The 22,010-nt window shown below is 40.9% G+C and overlaps 2 protein-coding genes across 3 annotated transcripts; one reads left to right on the top strand and one right to left on the bottom strand.

Moving 5' to 3' along the window:
- Positions 1-471: 471 nt before the first annotated feature.
- Positions 472-5,902, top strand: zgc:153867 (myosin light polypeptide 6). Of its 2 annotated transcripts, XM_026154224.2 has the most exons (7): positions 476-595; positions 999-1,026; positions 3,095-3,238; positions 3,341-3,514; positions 3,731-3,808; positions 4,296-4,330; positions 5,407-5,902. In XM_026154224.2, the coding sequence occupies exons 1-6, from the start codon at positions 593-595 to the stop codon at positions 4,322-4,324; spliced, it is 456 nt and encodes a 151-aa protein (XP_026010009.1). In that variant the 5' UTR covers positions 476-592; the 3' UTR covers positions 4,325-4,330; positions 5,407-5,902. The 2 variants fall into 2 exon arrangements, with proteins under 2 accessions (XP_026010010.1, XP_026010009.1); XM_026154225.2 differs by lacking the exon at positions 4,296-4,330 and having other exon boundaries at positions 472-595.
- A 2,599-nt stretch (positions 5,903-8,501) lies between these two features.
- On the bottom strand, positions 8,502-18,342 carry c1ql4a (complement component 1, q subcomponent-like 4). The gene is made up of 3 exons (XM_080294340.1): positions 17,990-18,342; positions 16,245-17,687; positions 8,502-9,842 (listed from the first exon to the last, which is right to left on the bottom strand). Exons 2-3 carry the CDS (start codon positions 16,788-16,790, stop codon positions 9,663-9,665), a joined length of 726 nt encoding a protein of 241 aa, XP_080150466.1. The 5' UTR covers positions 16,791-17,687; positions 17,990-18,342; the 3' UTR covers positions 8,502-9,662.
- Positions 18,343-22,010: the final 3,668 nt, after the last annotated feature.

Below are 22,010 nucleotides of genomic sequence, written 5' to 3'. Positions count from 1 at the left end.
CAATTCTATGCTCATGCAAGATGTTGATCCTGTAAAAATTTGCAGAGTAGATAGCTGAAACAAGGTTTGTCCAACTTCACAGTGCATGCGGGACAGAGGGCTTGCCACAAAATATGGCTTGAAGAAAATGTGGCTTAAACACAGCCTGCAAACCCAGCAGCAGACATCATTACATCATTACATCATCATAATAGCATCATTCTTCCTAATCTGAAAATCAAATTTAAAAAAAAATCTATATTTTAATTAATGGACATTTGTGAATAACGTTACCATAACCATAAAGGAAAGGACAGGCCGACCATCATAATCCACTTTTAGCCTAAAATCAGGTTTAAGGCCTAAGCCGTTTATTCCATTTACTTGTCACCTTAATCATAAAACGAAGGCTCCATATCCATGTATTGTAAATCACATACCATACCTTCAGCTTTGTTTCTATATATGGAGCGCGGCAGCTGCCGAGACGTCAGTTCCTGCGTCCTGTGCGTGATGACGTACGCCTGCTTGGTTTTTCTCACCCCACCTTCCACTCGACCCGTCACATTCTTTGGTTTGCCGTCGTCTCGGACACACCTTAGCCGACACAGCCATGGTGGGTTTTTTCCCCTCATTCACATCTTAGCATTACCGCAGTTGTTATGCAGTTAGATATTATTTTCAGTCTTTTAACAAAATGGCCGAACTTTGCAGAGATGTTAAGATGAACTTGAATATCCGAATTGGACCGCTGGGCGCAAGCGGAAGTGCAACTTTAGATTAGCTAGCACTAGCTTGAATGGCGGATAAAGTTAACAATTATACGACTTGTCGACTAATGTAATGACTGGGTTTAGGTTAAGCATTAGTGAATGTGGTAACGGTGGGAAATGTTATCTGCAAGTTCAGGCAATCTAAATAACTGTAAAGTATTTCACAGATCCTTTGATGTAAACGCGAGCGAGCTTTGCACAGCTTTAAGGAACCATTTTCATGTAGCCTAATTTCTTTTTAAACAGTCTGACTTCTCAGAAGATCAAATCCTCGGTGAGTCTTGCTTTTGTGTTGTGGCATGTCCATCGTATTTCTCCTGTTTGGTGTTCTTTCACTCGTGCTTTTTCCAGATGACACTTTGCCCTGTACCTCCACTATCATCCTGCTCTAAGTCCTCCGTCCGCCACAGCAGCAGTAGCAGTCGTGGCCTTAGACCTAAGTTTTCCTTCTGTTTCTCCTTTTTTATATTTTCGTACTGTTTCATCACTTTTTTTCCACTTGCAACTGCTTGTCCTTTTCCAGATTGAATTTAACCTGGATCAGATTCATGGTAAGTCATTGTAAAGGGGACGCCTTACACTAAACTGATGGCCATCTCGGAGTGTTTTAGGGTGTGATCTGCATGTCGGTTGTGGAGCCAAGTCTGTCGTAAATGTGTACGATAGCCGCTTTGCACTGGTGTTTGGTACGTCAAAGTCAGCCATAGTTGCACATAATGTTGTACTACTCACCGGCCTTGATGTGTGTTGCAGTTTTATTTTGGTTTATTTTATTTTGAAAGAAGTTTTGAAAAGCCAATCATGGCCAGAGTCCATATTTGCTCTCACAAGTCTTGTTCTGTTAGAGCGCAGGCTTTCCCGCTTTTGTCAGTGTACCATAAACTTTGCCTGCTATCTTCCAAATAGCTCATCTCCACTCTGCCCATTTTTGGTGCTGGATAAAGTGGTGGATGGGTTTTGTCCTAGGGCTGGTTTGTTTAATCATAGCTGACATAATAGGCCAGAGCTACTCTCACTCTCCTCCTCCTTCTCTCCACTCCTCTAATAACCAAATATGGTGCTGGGAAAAGTGCTCGCAGGCGAGAAAGGAAGAGAGACATTCCTCAGAACAGGGGGAAAAAAAACTACACAACAGTGCCTACGCCTTTTTTTTTTGTTTGTTTGTTTTGGGGGGGGTGGAACTTTTTTTTTTTTCTATAACATTAGAAACTGCCTGCTGTTGTGTAATCATGCTCCGTGTCTCCCTGATTGCTGGAGCTTAGGCAAGCATTTATTTCACTGTTTGACACTAGAATGGCTGATTTTTAGATCATTGACAGTTGATAAAGCTGACTCCACTTGAGCAGCAACAAAGATGCTCAATACTTTTTAATGTAAAGGCTTAAGAAGGTTTAGATGCCTCAGAGGTTTATTAACTGTTCATTAGTAGTATACAATATTAATATGTGGAGTTGCCAAACAGTGATGGTGTTAAATGAAGCTCCTCCGGTCATTGGCAAGAAAATGCTACCTCCAAGACTATTGTGCTAGATGGCCTTTTGTGTCTGATCAAAGCTAAAAGGGTGTCCAAAAGTTATTAGAGGTTGTTAGAGGTGATACTAGATCAGCATGAAGCTTAACTGAAACTGTTATTCGATTAACATTTTTGCAGCGGTTGGCTGAATTGAGTTTTTGTTGCATTTGTTTTCTAGTAAAATTACTAAGCACGTCACTGCCTGTTAGAGAGATTTGCCTGCTTTTGATGCCTTGTATTAATACAGGTTTGAGTCTTTTTAACCTTTGTTTAAGAATGAACACAACTTGTGAAATAGTTTAGGTGGGAAATGCACAAACCCTTAACATGCAGGCATTAACTGCAGTAAATCGACTGTAACTGTAGTAAAGAGTTTTTGAGGAAGTGATGGTTGCAGTATCATCAGATGGTGTGCAGATGGTGTTTTGTTTTTTTTTTGTTTTTTTTTTTGTTTTTTAACTTTGCACCACACTTTACCAAAGATTCATTTGTGTAAAGTGTAAGTTTTCGCAATATGATCAGTTATCTTAGCGAGACTGGCTAACATTTTCATGCGTTGAGTGTCATACAAAAGCTGGGCAGGTTTGTCAGTTCGGTGCTTTGCATCCTGTCTGTTTTGCCAGATAACTTGTAAGTTTATAATTTAGTCTTAATCAGGATCTTTCTTTAGTCTGCTTGTTCTCTTGTTCTTTTCAAATCCGTTGCTTTTCTGCTTTCATTTCCAGTTCATTTCCTATCTCTTTATCATTTCTGCTCATACTCATGAACATCTCGTCTTAAATAATTCATGTTCATACTTTAATTTATCACGTGTCTGTGTGTCCTGCAGAGTTTAAGGAGGCATTCCTGCTGTTCGACAGGACAGGAGATGGGAAGATCAGCTACAGCCAGTGTGGAGATGTCATGCGGGCCCTGGGGCAAAATCCGGTTAACGCCGAGGTGCTCAAAGTCCTGGGCAACCCCAAGTCTGAGGGTGAGGGAACAAGATTGAACGTACTGGGTGTTACATACAGCAGTGACAAAAGGGAATCTTCTCTGACACAGGCCTGCCTTATTTATTTTTACTTTTTTGCAGAGATGAACACCAAAATGCTCGACTTCGAGCAGTTCCTGCCCATGTTCCAGGCCATTGCTAAGAATAAAGATCAGGGGACGATGGAGGATTTCGTGGAGGGACTCCGTGTCTTTGACAAGGAGGGCAACGGCACAGTAATGGGAGCAGAACTACGTCATGTCCTCACCACGTTAGGCAAGCTATATTGTTATCATTTCTTAATAGCTATTCAAATGGAAATGTAGGACTCTGTTGGGATCACACTACTTACATTGATTTCAAGTTCCAGAAGCGTATTGTTCCTGAAATTGGTATACAAATTGATATCCAGGGAATTGCAAATGTATTTTTATCTTTCCAACATTTTAATTTGTAAGTTTTAAATTACTTCTGTTATGTTCCATTTATCAGGTGAGAAAATGACAGAGGAGGAAGTAGAGACGCTCTTGGCAGGACACGAAGATGCAAATGGGTGCATCAATTACGAAGGTGAGAGCTGATGATATAAAAGGTCAAGATGGGATGCTGGCTACAATTAAGCTAATGCAACAGGATGTCATCATCTCAACTCATCTCAAAATTCATGCATGGCATTCATTGTGTGTAGGCTATGCTGACTTCAGTTATTGTGCATTTTCTGAAAAGTCAATTGAATGTAGCTTAAAGTTATGTATGTGTGAGTTTGGCGTCCATTTCACTGAGCCTTTTGAAAGGGGTAAAAGTAAAGTGTCACATAGACATAAATGTGCTATTAAACACAAGTGTTCATATGGATCTGAAGGAATGCAAACGTTCCTGTGCTTCAGCGTAAACGTAACCCTGCAAAATTCCTTCCTGTGACCCTTCAGGGGGCTCCGTATCATTCATGTTGGCGTCTTCTAATACCTGTTCTTACCTCTTCTGTTTAATGGACTTCTGTAAGAGGCTCTGTTTAAATGTCAGCGTCTGACAGTGTGTTAATGTTCTTCTTCCACAGCGTTTGTTCGTCACATCATGTCAGGCTGAGGGCCGGTACGGGCATTGTATACCATTGGATAGCACCTCCAGGCTTTCCTGCTTTTAGTTTCCAGATAATCCAGCTGCATTAGGCCATCCTAACGCTAGTCAGCTTTAGTTGCGCTGTTTGTATTGGTAAATTGGGACAGTGCGCTGTTGCTAAGTAGATTTGACCCATAGATGTATGTGGGAAAGCCTGGTGGTCTTCCTCGTTTCTACTTGAGGCTCTGACCCATGTGTAGCCTCCTGCTCTTCTGTCCCTCTCTCTCCTGCAGCCCTCTGTCTTGGCCCCTGGCCTGCAGCATGGCCCTCTGCATGTGTCTATGACTCCCCCCTATATTTATGGGGATATGGTGGACACACAGGGAAGAGACTGGTCTCATTCAGGAAAAGCCCGGTGGCCATGAAGCGAAGGCATTCGAACTGACTGGTGTGGTGGTGTGGTTATGTTGCAGCTCTTCTAATCTCGTTTGCATGTCACTGGTGCTATTAAACAGGCCTTTACTATACTGGTGTCAGAGGTACTGGTCTTTTCACAGATGCAACACACATATAAGATGTACCTTTTCAGATAGTCATGTTTTACATTTTTAGATGGTATAGTCACCAGCTTTGGGAGAGTGGACCAGTCCCTTTTTCTACTAACAAGAGAATCGCAATGAGTCGCTCCTGTGCTGACTGTTTCTTTCCTCTGTATTACTGGAAACTGAATTTGTAGCTGGCCGTCTCTCAACTGGACTGTAGCTCCCTTGACCTTCTTCGCTTTTCTCTTCTTCTCAGCTAGAGGAAAGCATACAACGAGGATGGCTTCTCTAACCAGCTCTTTTTGGATCTTAGATTGCCAGTTGCTTTGGCTCAATAGGAGGTTGAGGTGATTTCACCTCTTTCTCTCATCCCTGCCTCTTCAACCCTTCTTTTGCTCTGGGCGAGCAGAATGTGGAGAGATCTGCCTCCAAATGCAGCATCTCCCACCCAGGCTCAGCAAAGCCGGATGAGGAGGGGACATTACCTCCACATGCTGTAGTTGGAGGGGGTCTCTATAAAAACTGATACCATGAAACTCACACTTCTCTTTTATTTCTCCTTTACAGAACTGGTCAGAATGGTTATGAGCGGGTGAAGACGAAGAGCAACCCACTTTTTTCTCTTTTTTTTTTTTCATGTACCCCCTTTTTCCATTTAGCTTCTTTCCATGAGTTATTACTCCATCTTTAATTTAAGAAGTGCCTTTACATTCCTCACAAAAGATCCAGGTTTTGCTTCCAGGCCTTTTCACCTGTGTGACCAACTTTTATTCATTTTGGTTTATATTACCTGCAGCAGCATTTCATCATGTAAGAAAACATAAATCATTATGCAATAACTTCTGATTATTATAATTTTTTTAGATAAGACCTTTAAAATACATATACTGTCACCAACCTGCTGTGTCATTGCTAAGACTTGCTACGGCTGAATAAAAGTGTTTCTGACTGTACGGTAAACCAGTGTATTTAAAGCCATACTAAGGCAGAAAAAAAGTTTTCTGTGTTTAGAATTCAAACAGATTTTGTTGCTGCATTTAAATAAATGTTTTCTGAGAACCCATGTGGTTGTTTTGTTTGATTTAGTATGATACAGTGAAAGATATTTTGCTGTATTGATCTTCTTTATTTGTGGGGGGGTTTCTGCTGACACAAGAGGGCAGTATTACTGCTGATATCTGTCTTGCTTGAGCCTTCAGTGCAGAAAGCTGCTCTATTCTGCTCCCTTATTCACATGGGGGCACCACAGCGTATAGCTGCACACATTCAATTTTGATTTTTACACCAGATGCCCTTCCTGGTGCAATCCCCAAGGGATTTTTGTATCCCAGAATCGAACCAATGATCTTTCACTTCTTAAGCAAATGTGTAAACAACTACACTTGCATTGGTTGACTGTCAGAATTTACGGTTTATACCAAAGACATGCCTTCAAAAGCCCTTTTTGCTGACTTGAGCCAAATTAGAATTATTGTACAGGAGTTTGTTTCCGGTGACACTAGTTTCTAATGTAGGATCTCATCTGTTTGCAGCAGCTGTTTAGAAACATTAAAAGTTTTGTTTTTTATATTTCTTCTGGCCATGCTGTAAATTTTCAGAGAAATGAGGAAATGACAAAGCACAGACATGAGCAGTAGAGGGCTGTTTGGTGGCTTCCTGACCTTTTCTTCACTTTCCTCACAAGCAGCCACAACTATTTCCCCTCATTAGACACTACAGCTATTGGAGTGTGGAGCTCGTGTGTGTGGGGTAAGGTTCAGGAGGGTGTCATAGTCCAGTGCTGAATAGGTTGTCCACTAATTACTCGGTGTGTGTGTATGTGTGTGGTCGATGGAAGTCAAGGCTATTGATTATTTTAATCCTCCTATTTGTGAGTCTGTGATCCTCGTGGCTCTGCATTCGACAGGGGAATCACTAATGGGCCTCAGCACAGCCTGTCTCAGACCTCTCCCCGTCCAATTAACTTTCAACTGGAATCTGCCAGGAGAGAGAGCCGGGGGCTGGGCCCAGGCGCGGTGCGGCTACATCCTCCTTTTTCTGCTCAGGAGCAACAGATTCACCAAATCCTTTACGTCTAGACTGTCTTCAGCTCTCTACTGTAATTAGATACTTCACTTTCAGCCAGTGATCTAAGAAAAATTCAAGATGCGTTCTCTTCAACATGGAGATGATGTCTCCTTCTTACTGGTTTAAAAAGTGATGAAGTGCCTACGGTACTCTAAAAAGCTACTGGTCCTGAATGTGGGGAAATTATTCACAGAAACAAGATTTGGGAATTTGTGTGCAAACTTTATTTTTACAGCACATTTGGGCCTTCTTGTGAACTTTAAAAACATTTTGTGCAATGCACCAATAATTATGCATCATCTGAAATATTGCCCACCTTTTTTAATCTTGATCATTTCATGTGTAATATCAGACTTTATTGATTATTAATAAACATAAAGGTGGTTAGTAGTTTGCACAGATTTTTGTGGTGAAATTAAAAGCTACTGATCCACTTAGATAACTTTTAAAAAAGCCCTGGAATCCCAATTACTTTAATTCTTTATGTGATTAAAAAGAGATCGCATATTCTTTTTAATATGATTTTGGTGCTTGTAGGTAAGAAAAAACACCAGGGCTGAGATTTTCAGTCTTTCAATCAATAGACAGAAAATTCCAAAACTAATCACTCGAGTAATTTCTGAGGCAAAAATGCACTAGTTCCAGCTTTTCAAATTTGAGCGTGCATTGCTGCTGGACAAAAATAAGACATGAAATGATGCGTCTTTAGGAAATTTCGATGGGTTTCAATGTTTGTTTTCTTGGGTTGAGAATATAAACAGTAATGAAAATAACCGTGAGTTTGATTTATCAAATATTTGAGGTGAATGAGTAAGGGAATTTGGTAAACATGTTTACAATAGCATTGTACCTTAATTATAACTAATGTGTCCTGATATTTCATGATAGTCTCACATAAAGAGACCAAAGGGTATAAGTGTGTGGGACTGGCATTGCTTATTTTGCATGGACTCAAATATTGTTTGCATAATAAAATTATCATCTTCCTTACAGAGACAAAAATCTAGTGTCCAAAATGTAAATAATTAAGTTTTACACTTAAAGGTTAAGGTTTGGGTTAGGTGAGGAACAGAGTGTCTGTGTGAGAGAGTGAGATTTGGAGGGAGGAAGGGAAAGAGAGAACGAAAGAGCCGAGTATGACATCCATAAAATCACTGAGCTGCAAGAAGTAAATTCAGATTTCAGCCAATATTTGCAAAGACAACAGTTGTATATTTTCGTTAATGGTGAGCTTTGTGTCAAAAGCATAATAGATAATTGTCAAGACCAGTTTGGATTGTTTGCACAGCTGATTCTACATTTAAATGTATACATTACCTGCATGTAGTGGAGCCTTTTATAAGCTGAGGTCAATATTGTCAAATATTTGTTTGTGTCTTAGTGTCTTAACATATATTGGAAATCCACACTGAAGCAGGCTGCCATTTCGATTTTGACTATAGGTCCAAGGAGTCATGTCATCTACTCAATTCAAGTCAGTCCAGCTGGTCAATTCAAATAAAAATAAAAAGGTCGTGTGCGTGTTTATGAGTGTAGGTGCCTATATTTAGCACTGACCTTCACCATGCCAAAACAACATGCAAGAACACAGAAAGTGTAGGTATAGATATTTTTAATAGCAACTGTCAACTCAAATGTTTCAATATACTTCATAGCCCATCCCAAAATGACTCTTTTACATATGGTGATTCTTTGACAAGGTATCTCAGACATGGCAGTGTAATTCTAGTAAGGTGTGAAATGTACAACATTTAATGAAAATAAAACACTGGACTTGTCAATGTTTCACCTCCCCAGTATCTTACATGATTTATATATCCACTCACACATATTAACATGCCCACGTACTCACATACACGCACGTGCTCTCAAACACACACAATATAATGCACTTGGCAATTAAAATTTCAGTACACAAAAGTGCCATCGATGAAATGCATTGTGATATGTTTCCTTGCAATGTTCAGATGCTTTCTTTTGTCCTGCCAAGTGACATTCGGCGCCATAATCAAAAGAGAAGAGAGGAGTCAAACATCTGTTTATTCAAATGGCCTCGCTTTAATCAGTATCGTCCCAATGCTCGCTGAATCACAACAGGGATTTAATTCATTTCAATTGGTGTAATTCACTTTGAAGCTTAGAGGAAAGTATTTTACAATGATGAGTTGCAAAATGTATGCAGGCCATTCAAACAGATTGTTGGAAAGCGGAGCAGAAATGTGTAAATAAATACTGTGCAGGTAAAGATTGGAACACGTTTGTCTCAGCTTTGTTAATTAATGGCACCCTTAACACCATCATTGCAGCACGACAGCCAGACTTATGCTCTTTCATTTATTCTAGTTTGCACAGTGTCATTTAATATATAATACATTACAATTCTTTAGATATTTTAGAGCCACAATGTAGAATTTGAATTTGCACCTATACTGTACATATTCTGAAATTCATATTTGTATTCAAAGGGCACCAATAAAGGACTATTGGCACAGATTGACTTTATTCCATTTTTCTCTGATTTTCATTTATTCCTTTGTTGTACGCTGCAATTTCAAAATGTCTTTATGCAGATATGTATGAGTGTGTGTGTGCTTGCTTGTATTCATCTATGTGCATATTTTTGTGTGTGCACTGCATTTCTGTGTTTGTGCATTAATTTGCATATGTATATGTCTGTGTAAGTGTCAGTGTGTCTATATGTATGTTGGTGTTTTGTTTTATTTTTTTTTATTGTTCGCACTCTGCGGGGATTAAATTCAGTCTGGGTAGATGAGGAAGCCGGAGAAGGTGCTGTACTTATTTGTGTTTCCTCCGTGGACCTTCCCTCCGTCCAGCTGCACACACACCTCATCACCTACGTCCAAATGCAGGATCACACTGTTGGAGGCATAGTCGTAATTCTGATCAGCATCCTGAGCAATGGCGCTTGCTCTTACCTGTCACCGACAGAGGACATACACATTGACAATTAGAACACGGACAAAACTGCACAAACAGCTGCCTCATAGTCAGCGAGAGCTCCTTGTAGCAAAAAGTGTCATGCATCAGTCTCCACATTCATCACATTATGCTTATTTTTAAAACTGTATTCTTTAAAAAATATTCATTTATTTTAGGATGGGTTGTAACTCATTATTACAGCCTATACCTCAGAGTTACCTCCATCAATGATGCTGCTTAAACACATGGATGGGACACTGACCTGTAACCTCAGAGGTGAACACAGCTACTATGTCTTTTATTGATCAGCTGCTCGTGGGACTTGAGGGCAAAATGCTGAGTGATGGAGAGCTGCATGGTGGTGGAGACAAGCGGACTAACTGGAGACAACGTTTTGTCTATGGGGAAAGTGGTTCAGCCGAGAAACAGCATCACTATCCACATCATCTATTGACCTGTTGCTTATGATGCTGGACCAGCTCAATATGCATGATATTGAGTGGCTATGCTTAAGCTAGACAGTTTCACATTTGCATGCTGTGCTTGAGTTTGGTATTATTGAGCAGGCAGCAGTGGATCTTTACTTGTTTGTTAACACATTTAATTGGATTTGCTGTGTGTGGACAAATACACATGCCTAGATTGAGTTACTGCTGTACAAGAAATAGGATTTGTATTAAGTGTGTTATTTAAACTTGCATATACATGTAAGGGGGGCAGATAGTAAGTATATACCTTGCAATATGAATAATCTTCAGGCAATCCAGAGTTTAATTTAAACAATATTAAAGCGGTTTCAGTGTTTAAAAATGCACAGAACATCAGCACTCCTTAAAAAAATAAAATAAAAAAGAAAGAAAGCCCTCTAAGTAGGATGTATCAATAATTCTGTTGTAGCGGCTCCAATCATCAGACACATGTCAGCCATCAGTGGCCTTATGTCTGGCTCAGTGTCCATCTACAGTGGGAGCACTCAATCTATGTCAGCAGCCAGACAAGCCACGCACATATCCATGACAGCCACAGAATATGATCTGCAACTCAACTACCATCATGTCATTCCCGTCACCGGTGCCTCTTTCTCCCCAATGAGCATGCATCAATTCGAAAACAGTCAATCGCAGAGCAACACGGCTCGAATTACTGTAACTGAAAAAATATGCTTGTTTCCCACTGCACCAATCTGTTTTTCCCTTAACTGAACATGCTGTTAACCATCTGTCCAGCCTGGAGTTGGATTGTATTGCGGGAATAATATCTGTAGGTGGTCCTAAATGAGACGATACTGCATGTTGGTGACCAGTTGTTAAGCATGGCCCTGTCCGTTCTAAACCAGATTGATTAAGGAGCTGAGAAGTCAGTCTCTGGGGGCTCGCAGCATAAAAGACACTCAGTAAAACTAACCACAGCTATTGTTAGGCTACTCCAACAGTCTTGTTTCATTACATTAGATGCCCTGATGGAATACAGGTATATTCTCCAGTCCACCAGGGAATGCTTCATATATAGTATGTGGTTTATTGGGGGATTTTTACATTAAGATGACCTAAAAAGACTTTTATCTGAAAAGCTTGTTCTCACTGTTTTAGATCTATTCATATTTCTTAGCATGTGTTATTTAAAAAAGATGCATTTCAACACTTTGTTTCTTTTCATTTAATTCCTTTCATTTAAGCAGCTAGCCTGCTCCTATAATGTTTGCATTTTCCTAAATCTGTGAAAGATTATCTCAAAAAGACCTAATAACCAACCAACTGCATGCTTCTCGTAAAGCTAACTGAGTCTTACATTCTTTAAATTATTATCTGTCCATGTTAGTGCTATCTTCTCTATATTCAAAGCAATATCAACAAAAGCAACTTTTCTCACATGTATTTTTCATCATTACCAGTTGATTCACATTTAAATGCCTAAAAAGAAAAACATTTACATCATTTAGAAAATGTATATTAGGCATTTAGCAAATAACAAATACAATTTTTGTTAAGATTTGACCCGTACTTTTTTTTCTAATTTTAGAGACCCTTGTGCTAACCGGCCTGACCAATTAGTTTAATTAAACATTAGTTGTAATTTACCCTTTCTTAGACCCTCAGAAGACCATCTCTCAAACAACAAAACCAATACACTGTCATCCATAAAGGTTATATTGTTCTGCTTGACATGTGTAGTGACAGCCAATAAAACATTTGCATCACTGGCTGCTTCTGACAGTGATGCTGTTGTTGTGACTTCCTATTGATACCAGGGATATGTCATCCAGCTCATTATTTTGGCCAAACAGTGTCATGGAAAGCGATGCGGGGAGTTCTGTTCATCCCTCAGGCCATCTCATATTCTAACGACTTTTATAAAAATAAATTAAAATCTATAAATAAGAATAGCATTGATCACTCAGCAAATATAATTTAAATAGTATATGACATTATGTGAATAGATGCTTCAGCTTGTGTTTCTGTGCTTGAAGGAATAATACAACCCATCCAGTGATGCAGATACCAGACAGAGAGGCATGAGGGAGACGTGGTGGGATTAGGGCAGGAAGCCGGCAGAAGAGATGGATACGGCTGGAGGACACAAACTGATCCTTGTGAAGCAGGCAGCATACAGTGCTGATCCTGGAGTTGGAAGGGTTGTGAGCCGTGAGGCAGGGGCCCCCGGGGCTTGCCTGTGGCTGTCTCTGTCTCTGCCTAGCCCTTTCATTATAGGGCCTCCAGTAAACACGCCTGGGAGCTGAGGGCCACGGGCGAGAAAGAAGGAGGGGGGGTGTAAGGAGCAGCTGCAGTGTCATTTTCTATACAAGTGGAGCCGCAGCACAAAAGACAGGCAAGGATAGACAAAATGAAGGGAGAGTGGAGAAAAACAAGGACCAGAGAGTTGAGGAAGGGGGGCCTAGAGTAACAGACTGATCAAGCGAGGCTATTTTGTGAGACCAGGGAGATGTGGGGGTATATGAAGTCTTGTTTTTATCTGTGGTGCTTTGCTCCACTGGTAATAAAACTGACAGGATTCATTCACTGTGATATACTGACCTCTTAGAGCGGAGACAATAGAAAAGTAGCTGTTAAACTTACCTAAGGGACTCCTGCACATGGCAGGGGTGTTGGGGTGGGGGGCACGATGTTGTGGAAATAGATTATTTATTGAATAGGTTTTCCCTCTCCTCTGGGAGCCCAGGGATTACATGGCGACAAGGGACTTAAGCACTGAACCGTGCCTTAGCTTGCTGTTACCTGCCATTCTGCATTGTAGCCAGTGGTCTGTGGCACCTGTGTGCACTGTGACTTCTTTTAATTATTGTGTTTAATCAGGAGCATATAAGCAGATTTTAAACAAAAATCAGAATTCAGACAGCAAATCTTACTGTGTATCAATGTCTTTCCCTCTTCGCCTCCTTCTGTGGGAGTTAATTCAGGTACCGGTCATTACAGCAAGTGATGACATTTTAACATTACCGTGTGAGATAACTTGACCTTTAACTGAGCTATTAAAAGAGCCTGTGTAAGATGAAAATACAAGGGAGAGATAAAATGAGAGTCGAAGCGGTGTCTATTTGTCTACATTGCATATTGCACCAAGAAAGTTTAATACATAGATATGTACAGAGTGGAGTGTTATAGAATTGTAAATGTGTAGGTGAGCAGCTCGCATATCAGTTAATGAGGGGAAAGGAGAGACATTCAGTGGTGTATTATCATCCTTCACAGCATAAAGCATGCCAACATTAGCAGGGTCTGTACTAATAGCATTTGTTACCAACCTAGAATATTAACTAGAATTTAACTCTTATATTATAGGCAGTGATTTGACGAAGGAGGGATTCAACCCATTTATAAGAGCGCTGTCAACAATGAGAAGGGCTTGTTGACAGTCTTCTGCAGAGCAAGGCTGGATGCATTGAATCGTTAAGTATCTTAATGATATAATAGATATCTAGCATATTTACCAATTTTTATTTCTTGTGTTCAGTGCAAATAATATAAAGGGCAGTTAATCAGCTGGGCAAGAAAAGTGTTAATCAAAATTTCACGTCGTACTTTAGAATTAAACTCTAAGTCGATTACAAACATGGAAGCAGCTGAAGTGTGACCTCCCTCCTTCAATCACAAATCCCTTGGCTCTGAAACGGTGTCATGCTGCAATGATTTGTGAAAGTTAGATTGAGGTGTGTGCAGGTAGGCTTTACAGGGAGGGGATTTATTGAAGGTAATAGGTATTGGATCTATAGGAATCCCATGGAAGCCTCGCCCCAGTCAGCGCATCCTCCTGAGATCATGTCACATGACACACTCGGAGACTCCATGCAGCATGCTAGTTTTAAACATTATCAGTTGAGATAAAAGTGAAGCTATACAACTCGAATGTTTCCAGAAGGCATTTATTGGCATTCTGAATTAATTAATGCACTCATCTTAAAGTGTCTCTAACAAGCATTACATTTGCTCAACTAGTGCATAAACAGAGCTCGCAAGACCTGTTTTTCTCTCTCTCGCTCGCTCTCTCTTTCTCTAGTCGACCTTGATCACTTGTCAAGTCGAGACGTGTTGAGTGGGAGTCCATTGGTCATCATGCCTGATCTCATCCTGGCCTTCACCACCAGCCTCCCAGATGCATCGTCTACCAGCCCACTGTCTCCATACCTCCATTAAGTCATCTATCTTCCTCTGCTCCACCCCTGATCTTGCCATCAACTCACTTGTCTTGTTTTGCTCTCCCTTTTCAGAGTCTTTAAATGGACGTCTCAGCATGTCCCTGCCATGTCCGGTCTCTCGTGTTTCATTCATTCTTGCTGAATCTTTCTGAGATTATTCTCCTGGCCTGGCTGCCGCAACACAACATATAAGGTTATAAATGACCTTACCTGTTAGATAGGTAACAACACAAGTTGAAAGGCAAATTTGTGGCAATGGCAATTCGATCGACTAAAAAACAGAAAAAAAAGAAGAAGAAAAAAAGCAGCAGGCAGAGAAAAATATCCAATAAAGCTTCAGCACCTACGGCAATGGTAAAACAGGCTGTTTGATTCTATAGCCAGGAATGCAACCTGTCAAACACAGTGCCCTTTTAGTAAACCCTAGCCACTGACTGGCCTCAGGCACAATACCCGCCTGCCTCAGGGCTTCAATAACTCCAAACATGATCAGGCATTCTGCAGAATTTCATTTACACTCCATTTCCATCTACAGGCAGCTCTGTTTGGGTAGATCCCTGTTAGGTGAGTGCTCTATTTAACAGAACTGTTTAAAGAGGCCAGCTCACGGGTGTCAAATGGACCTGGGTGAGGTTAAATAATTGAGTTGAGTGAAAAGATAATTAATGGAGAATCAATGAACAAGCTGGGAAGGGGTTAGGAGAGGAAAGTATAGCGGGTGTTCAGGGGATCTCATCTAAGATGTATAAATTATTTAGCAGTCTAAAATGACTTGAATGACAATATGGAGCATTAGGCAGACAGCCTTAAACACATATTCACCTTTGTGGTCTCATGCATATATAACAGTGTATCAAATATCAAACATTGGGTGATGAATTATTTTAAACAATTAATTTTGCATTTTCAAAACCAAGTTTTAATCATCCTACTTTAGTACAGCTGCAATGATAAAGTAAACTGTACGCATGAACCAGCACTAAGCCATGTTGACCGACAGTCCTTGATACACTACATGTCTAGAGAGTAAGTTCAGAGCAGAGTGCATTTGCATTCAGAGTCCTTGATGAATGAATGAATGCGTAAAAAGAAACTTGAAGAATGTTTCTTGAATTTGGAGTTCTCTGATAAAATCCCTGTGATTTATCCCACCTCTCCTCTCCCCTCCCCCCGTCAGCCCCTCTGTCTTTAATTAGTGTCTGGGGAATGAAAGAGGGGATGAGTGGACTGTCAATTTTACATTCATTATTTATTTAGCTGAGGTGTAAACTGGCTGGTCCACATTCTGACAGACATTTCTCTTGTGCTCTTTTGCACTTCTGTTTAGGCGATAATCAAGTTCTGTGTATGATACTTACTAATTAGACTGTTCCTTTCGGCGGCAGCGGCTGCATTCTGCCACTTGTCATTTAGCCACAGTACATGTGGGAATGCAAATACCTGTAGCCGCAGTTTTAGACTGTATAGCATGAATTCGCCTTAATGAGGAGAAAGACTGCCGTTTCATTCTTTGGCTGTCATGTTGCCACCTGCTAAGTGGAATGTGCTCTGAATCTGAAGAGCTCAATGTTACAGAGGTGAATATGAGTCAATGGTAAGACGGGATGGTCAGCAGTAAATAAAAAATAAATAAATCTGCTGCATGGTCATGTGTGTGCATACATACAAATACATACTTATACATTCTCTATTTCAGCGTCTTCATGCATGCGCATCCTCACACACACACGCACACACTTGTACTCACCAGTCCGTTCTTCTTCAGGTCTGCCCACATGCTCGTCCCGTCACCACCTCTCATTAGAACATGGTAGGTGAAGAAATAGATGCCAGGCAGTGGGCAGGTGAATTTGCCGGTGCTCGGCTCATAGTAGTTACCAACATTTGTCACCACATCATCAAACTTCAGTATTTCATTGTCTTCGTGTTGCTTTCGTAGCCCTGCGTAAAAGGCAATTTTGGGAGTGTAGAGTGAGGGAGAATAGCCACCGGGGCCTGGACCTTGGGGACCCTGTGGCCCTGGTTTGCCTGGCTCTCCAGGGGGTCCACTTTCTCCTGGAGGCCCAGGAATCCCTGGAGGCCCTCGAAGCCCAGACTTTATCTTCTTTCCAGAGTAATCCTGGGGGGGTGGAGACGCAGCTGTCAGCTCTTGGCCTGGCTGAGACGTGGTGTAGGGATCACATACCATCCTGCAGCTTCCAAGCATTTCATAATGGCTCCCTGCATTTCCAGCATTCCCTCCTTTGGTTGTGTGGACCAGCAAGGGAATGGCAACCAAGAGTATTAGAACCATTGCTACACCTACAGCAGCTCCAATGACGCGTTTCCTGCGGCTGAGCCGTGAAGCGGCCAGCGTCAGGAAGTCCTCTTCCCCCTTGGCTGGAATAGTGCCGGCCAGGATGAAGCCTCTCAGAGAACCAGTATGATTTGCAAAAGAGACGAGGAGGACTTGGGGGTGTGTGGGGGAAACAGCGTATCACTAGAGCAACTATGAATGAGAGGACAAAATGGCAGAGAGCCACGAAGGAAACAACCAAGGGAGAAAATCCAAGAGAAAATTTAAATGTCCAGGGTTCAAAATATTATGACTATATGACTGAAATAATACAAACTTCACACGCCACAGTTTTTAGAGAAGTAAGCACAAGAATCTCGATGTCTCAGATTTGTGGTGACATGGTACAAAAAACACAATTTAATTGATTAAGTCTGCTTTGCCTTTTTCTGACTTCTCCTGGAATCCTAGAGTTCTGTTCAATTTTCAGCATCAAGCAGAAACGGTAGTTGGCAGTGAGATGGTGATTGTGAAACCAGAGCTTAATTAGAAGTATGCTGAAATGAGAGCTGGTGCCAAATTCATCTCACTGAAGAGGGAGTAGAGGTTTGTTTGTTTTGTTGGATGAAGAATAATCTACAGTTTGTGTTTTTAGTTTTTGTTTTTTTCACTGAAAAATCTTCTTTTAAGTCCTCCCTCCAAAGCAGAGGATTTCACTTCATGTGTATATCTCACTTAATGCCATGGCTGAAAGTTTAAAAAAAAAGTTCATCAAAGATCTCTGGCTGACACAATCATCCTATGACCTCCCACTTTTATCTGTTCACATTAAAAAGATGTTTTTCAGGAAACCAAAAGCGATTTTGTTGACTTGGGCGTGCTTTTCAAACGTTCCTCTTCTGGCTATAGCTGGATCTAAAAAGGATGGTAAAAAGAGCAGAGACACTCAATAACTGATTTGGTCTGACTTACTACACACATGTACACAATTTAAATGAAGCACAGCATTAAAAGAAAAAAAGTAAAACAATGAAATTAAAATAAAGTGATGGAATTGAAATGTTCAGTTTAAAGTAAATATAGGACTCATTTTTGTAGAAATATGCCAAACATATATACATATTTTTACAGGTGATTATTTATTCATGCAAAATATCTGCAGCGAGTCTGTGGTTAAAAGTAAATTGCTAAATAAAACTGAAATATTATAAACTCACCATCGGCTCTTTATAATCCCTTAATTTCTGAAGGACAAAATCTGTGTGACTCAGTGTACTTCACGCGTCCCATCAAATGACTGAAGGACTTTGGACCGCTACCGTGCCAAATGGAGAGCTGGAGAGCCGACGGGCGCGCAGGAAATGCCAAGAAAGTGAGTTTCTCGATCAGAGCGTAATCCCCTCCTTTCTTTCCAGGTAGAAAAAAAGTCTAAACGATATAAACTTCGGAGGAATTTAAACCTTGCAAATATTTGCTTGAACACTTTTTTTTTACGCAATTCCAAATGAAAGCGCACGCCGGTCTGACGCTCCTATCCAGAGGGTCTGTCCACTGTACCGCCTTTTGAGGCGCTTGGTCCATGGGCAGTCCTAGTCTACACCTGTTAGATTTCTCTCTCTCTCGCTCTCTCTCTCTCGCGCTCTCTCTCTCCCCCCCTCTCTCTCTCTCTCTCTCGCGCTATCCCCGTTTTGTTTTCTCTTTTTTCTTTTTTGGTTTGTTTGTTTTTTTGCTAAAACGGATGTTTTTTGTTAAATTCTTTTTTATACACACTCACAATAGCAAATATTATTATTTCATTATTATGGCTGTTGTATTATGTTGCTGTTGTTCATATTGTCATTATGCTGCATTTATTTACCTTCAAACTGACACAAATGTGGACTCAATCACACATATTGTTCCATCTGTATCTCGCTAGCCCGACATTCACCTGTTGTTAGAGGCAAACTCTTTGCAAGCAAAATGTTTGATAGAGTGTTGCAAAAGGAAGGCAGATGTTTTCATCTTCTGTGTGCCAGGCAAGGGAGGACAGAGCATGGTGACTAAGTAAAAGCTGCCTCGGCATGATGTGTGAGGAATGGAGAGGAGACACTAAATGTTCCCCAGACCATTGTCTGTGTGTGTGACTCGCATCCCACTGCTATAAAGCCTCATTAGTGAGACACCCTGCCCCAGACATTGTGCTGCTCTTTTTCTTTTACCTAAAAACTCACACACAGGCACATATAATACCTCCACTTCAGTGTTTATACACATGCATCCTAGTGGATGTACGGACAAAGAGATTTTACACCATTAATTCTGGAAAGGCAAGTTTTGCATCCTTGTATCAGCATTCCCTACAGTTCTAGTTACCACGGCATCACTTTCACTGGTGGTCACATTTCATTTCAGAAACATATTGGGCAGATTTTTAGTTCATATCATCATTTCCTTGGAGTCTTGTGTCACCTGTCTGACAGGCACAATCACACATCTGCGAGTTTAAAGTTTAATGGCCGAAGCAGTGGCAGCAAGGGGAATAGGTCTGCATTCAGTATTGATGATTCCCTTTTCATCAACCCCCACCTCCCTCGACCTCCATCTCCTCAAATACGATGACCACTATCTGGTAATGTAGGGATCATCACCTTATCCCACCGGACATGGAGAGATAAATAATCACCAAGTTTTAAGGTGGCTTTCTAAGGATGGTTTGGACTTAGTGGGAAATTGGTAAAGTGTCGGAAAGGTTTGGGGAGCGATATCAGGCAATATTTCTGTTGGGAGATGTTGGTGCAGCTGGGCAGCACCGGGACGAGTTAAATGCTGTGTCAGTCCCAGTTTGCAGGTCAGTCAGTCTGTCCCACTAGAACAGTGCTCAGAGCTCCTAAGCAGCATGGGGAAGATAATCATTGCCAACAGTCAGAGGCAATATGCTCAGGATTGGATTTTTAAAGCCTGTTAAAATATTACTGAGGTGATTAATATTGAAATATGTGCATGTCTTTCAGCTGTCTGTTCCCTCTCTCCCTATTCTCCTCTTGATTCATTCCTCTGACTATTCGCGCTCACCTAAAATTTCAATATTATGCATTATGTTGATGAGGTGTGTCTTCTTTTTATTCAGTGCAATTGCTTTATCATGTTACCTGTTCTGATTTCACTGTGACTCACACAGAATTGACTGACACCAGCAGCAAAAGGGCCATAGGAGAATAAGTACTGGGCTTTTTGAGTTATTAGTTTGTTTAATAATTAATTTCATATATTATGATACACCAAGAATAAATCTCTGTCTTTTGTGCACACGCCTGCATAATCCGAGCACCAGTTTTTCTCTCGACTCCTCTGTGTAAATAAGTAAGAGCGAGGCAGAAACGTATTTATGGCCACATTACTCACGTTATGTTTCTCTTCCGCTGTTGCTCTTTTGTCGGCATAGTTTCTTAAAGACATACTAATTCTTCAGTGCAGCGATCCATAGCAATCATCAAATAGTTTCACATTTACAAAAATGCTCGCAGACTAGGAATCAACCAGGAATAGATACGTTGCATACGACACGCGATACGTTTTGTGCAAACATCTCATACTGAGCATCAGTTCTTTCATGGATGATGGCATAATGTCCCCAAGAGGTGCATAGCTGTAGGAGGACTATTACTCCCTGGGGAACCACCATGCACATCTTCCATAGTTAACACTGACAGCTATTCAGCTCTCAAGGTCCTGTTCTTTGCTATGTAGATTGTACTCTAGTGGATCACTTTAGAGGTCATTAGGGGCATAAAGGTGGTCCGGGACAAGTGTTAAATTGTACAGACGAAAAAAAAAATGTATAGTGAGAGAAGTCTTGTCTTTAAATCAAAAGCAACATAGATCAGTAATATAAAAGGGACGCTTTAATTTAGTCTGTCTGTTGAAAATGTGGTTCCAGTTGGATGTATGTTGGAGTAAAAGAAAAGCGCAATGCAAAAAACATGGAACAAAATGCATTTGAAAATATATGATGTGTGTTTATTTTTTGGCTAACTATCTGGAAAGCGTTATTTACTTTATTTCTTACCTGGGAGTGTGTGTTGTACTGTATTGAAAGGGTAGGCTTATAAGCTTAGCGTGGATGAGTGTGGATGTGCCTACATCCTGGTGCTCTGCTGTTTCATTAGGCTCTGATTATGGGGCCTGATGCAGAGTGACAGTGTGCAGATTGAGTTGCACAGCCACTCTAATTCTCTCTATTAATAACAACCCTCCACACTGCCGTCCTGAACCACATTTATTAATCACAATTTGTCATCTGTCCGATGCTCCACCCTCTCCTTCTCCCTTCCGAATACCCTCCCTCTCTTTATTTGTGTTCTCCTCCAGCCTCCCTCCCAACAGGGCCAGTTATCCCTTGCACCGCTCCACCTCCGCCTCCTCCCACCCTCTACACCAGCTCCATTCGCCATCAACTCAGAGACATGGTCCAGCATACAGAGGGATGTTCTCACACTCTCCACTCACACACACTCTCCCACTCACTTTAATTGCACTCTGGATTGAGTGTGATTAATCAAAAGCTCTCCAGTTTTAATTGGCCAAATAACAGTTAACAACTTGGATTGTGTGGACTGTTTTAGTAACAATTTACTGAAGATTATAATAAATTGCAATAAAACAAACCTCAATTTGCAATTAGTGAGCAGTTATGATGCACGTTGCTGGACTTGCAACACATCCAAACCGTGTACAGTGTAATGCATCATTATATGGACGTTCAACCATTCGGTGAGATAGCGTGCAATGGCCTTTTGGAAAACATTGATTCTTTCTAGCATTAATCCCAGCCATCTGAAATTTCTATTTACACAAATGCTGGCATTTAATCAATATGTATGCTGGAGATATGCACAAAGTATTATTGCATTATAGGTGCGAAAAGATCCTCATAACTAAAAATCACATTTCTGCTCATGTCTCATTCAAATGGCCCTTGACCCCACAAAGAAAGATGATTTATGAGTCAGCCAGTCCCCTAGGTCTTGCTCTGCCATTCCAATTTTCAGCGTAAGGTTATGCTCATTATATTGACACTTTTAGGATATTCATTTACACTGAAGTCCAATTTTACCACATATTAGAACTTTTCTCCTAGTTTGTATCTCCAAGAGTTACAGACGTGTGAAATCGGTCTGATTGTTCACTGCAGCAGATTTAAAAAGCAGTGCCTCCACTGCTGTGCAGCACTGTTCTTCTAATTACACCGCAACCAAA

The sequence above is a fragment of the Astatotilapia calliptera genome, chromosome 20 (assembly GCF_964374335.1).
Source record: "Astatotilapia calliptera chromosome 20, fAstCal68.1, whole genome shotgun sequence".
NCBI classification, from domain to species: Eukaryota; Metazoa; Chordata; class Actinopteri; order Cichliformes; family Cichlidae; genus Astatotilapia; species Astatotilapia calliptera.
Note: the sequence above shows the minus strand (reverse complement) of the source record. Positions and strands in the feature narration are given on the sequence as shown.

Bases quoted from the DNA above. Each gene is read 5' to 3' on its own strand.
- zgc:153867 (XM_026154225.2), top strand. The intron at 1,027-3,094 runs GTGAGTCTTGCT...TGTGTCCTGCAG, and splicing joins CTCAGAAGATCAAATCCTCG to AGTTTAAGGAGGCATTCCTG. The intron at 3,515-3,730 runs GCAAGCTATATT...TCCATTTATCAG, and splicing joins TCATGTCCTCACCACGTTAG to GTGAGAAAATGACAGAGGAG.
- c1ql4a (XM_080294340.1), bottom strand. From the start codon at position 16,790: ATGGTTCTAATACTCTTGGTTGCCATTCCCTTGCTGGTCCACACAACC. The intron at 9,843-16,244 runs GTGAGTACAAGT...TGTCGGTGACAG, and splicing joins ACCTGAAGAAGAACGGACTG to GTAAGAGCAAGCGCCATTGC.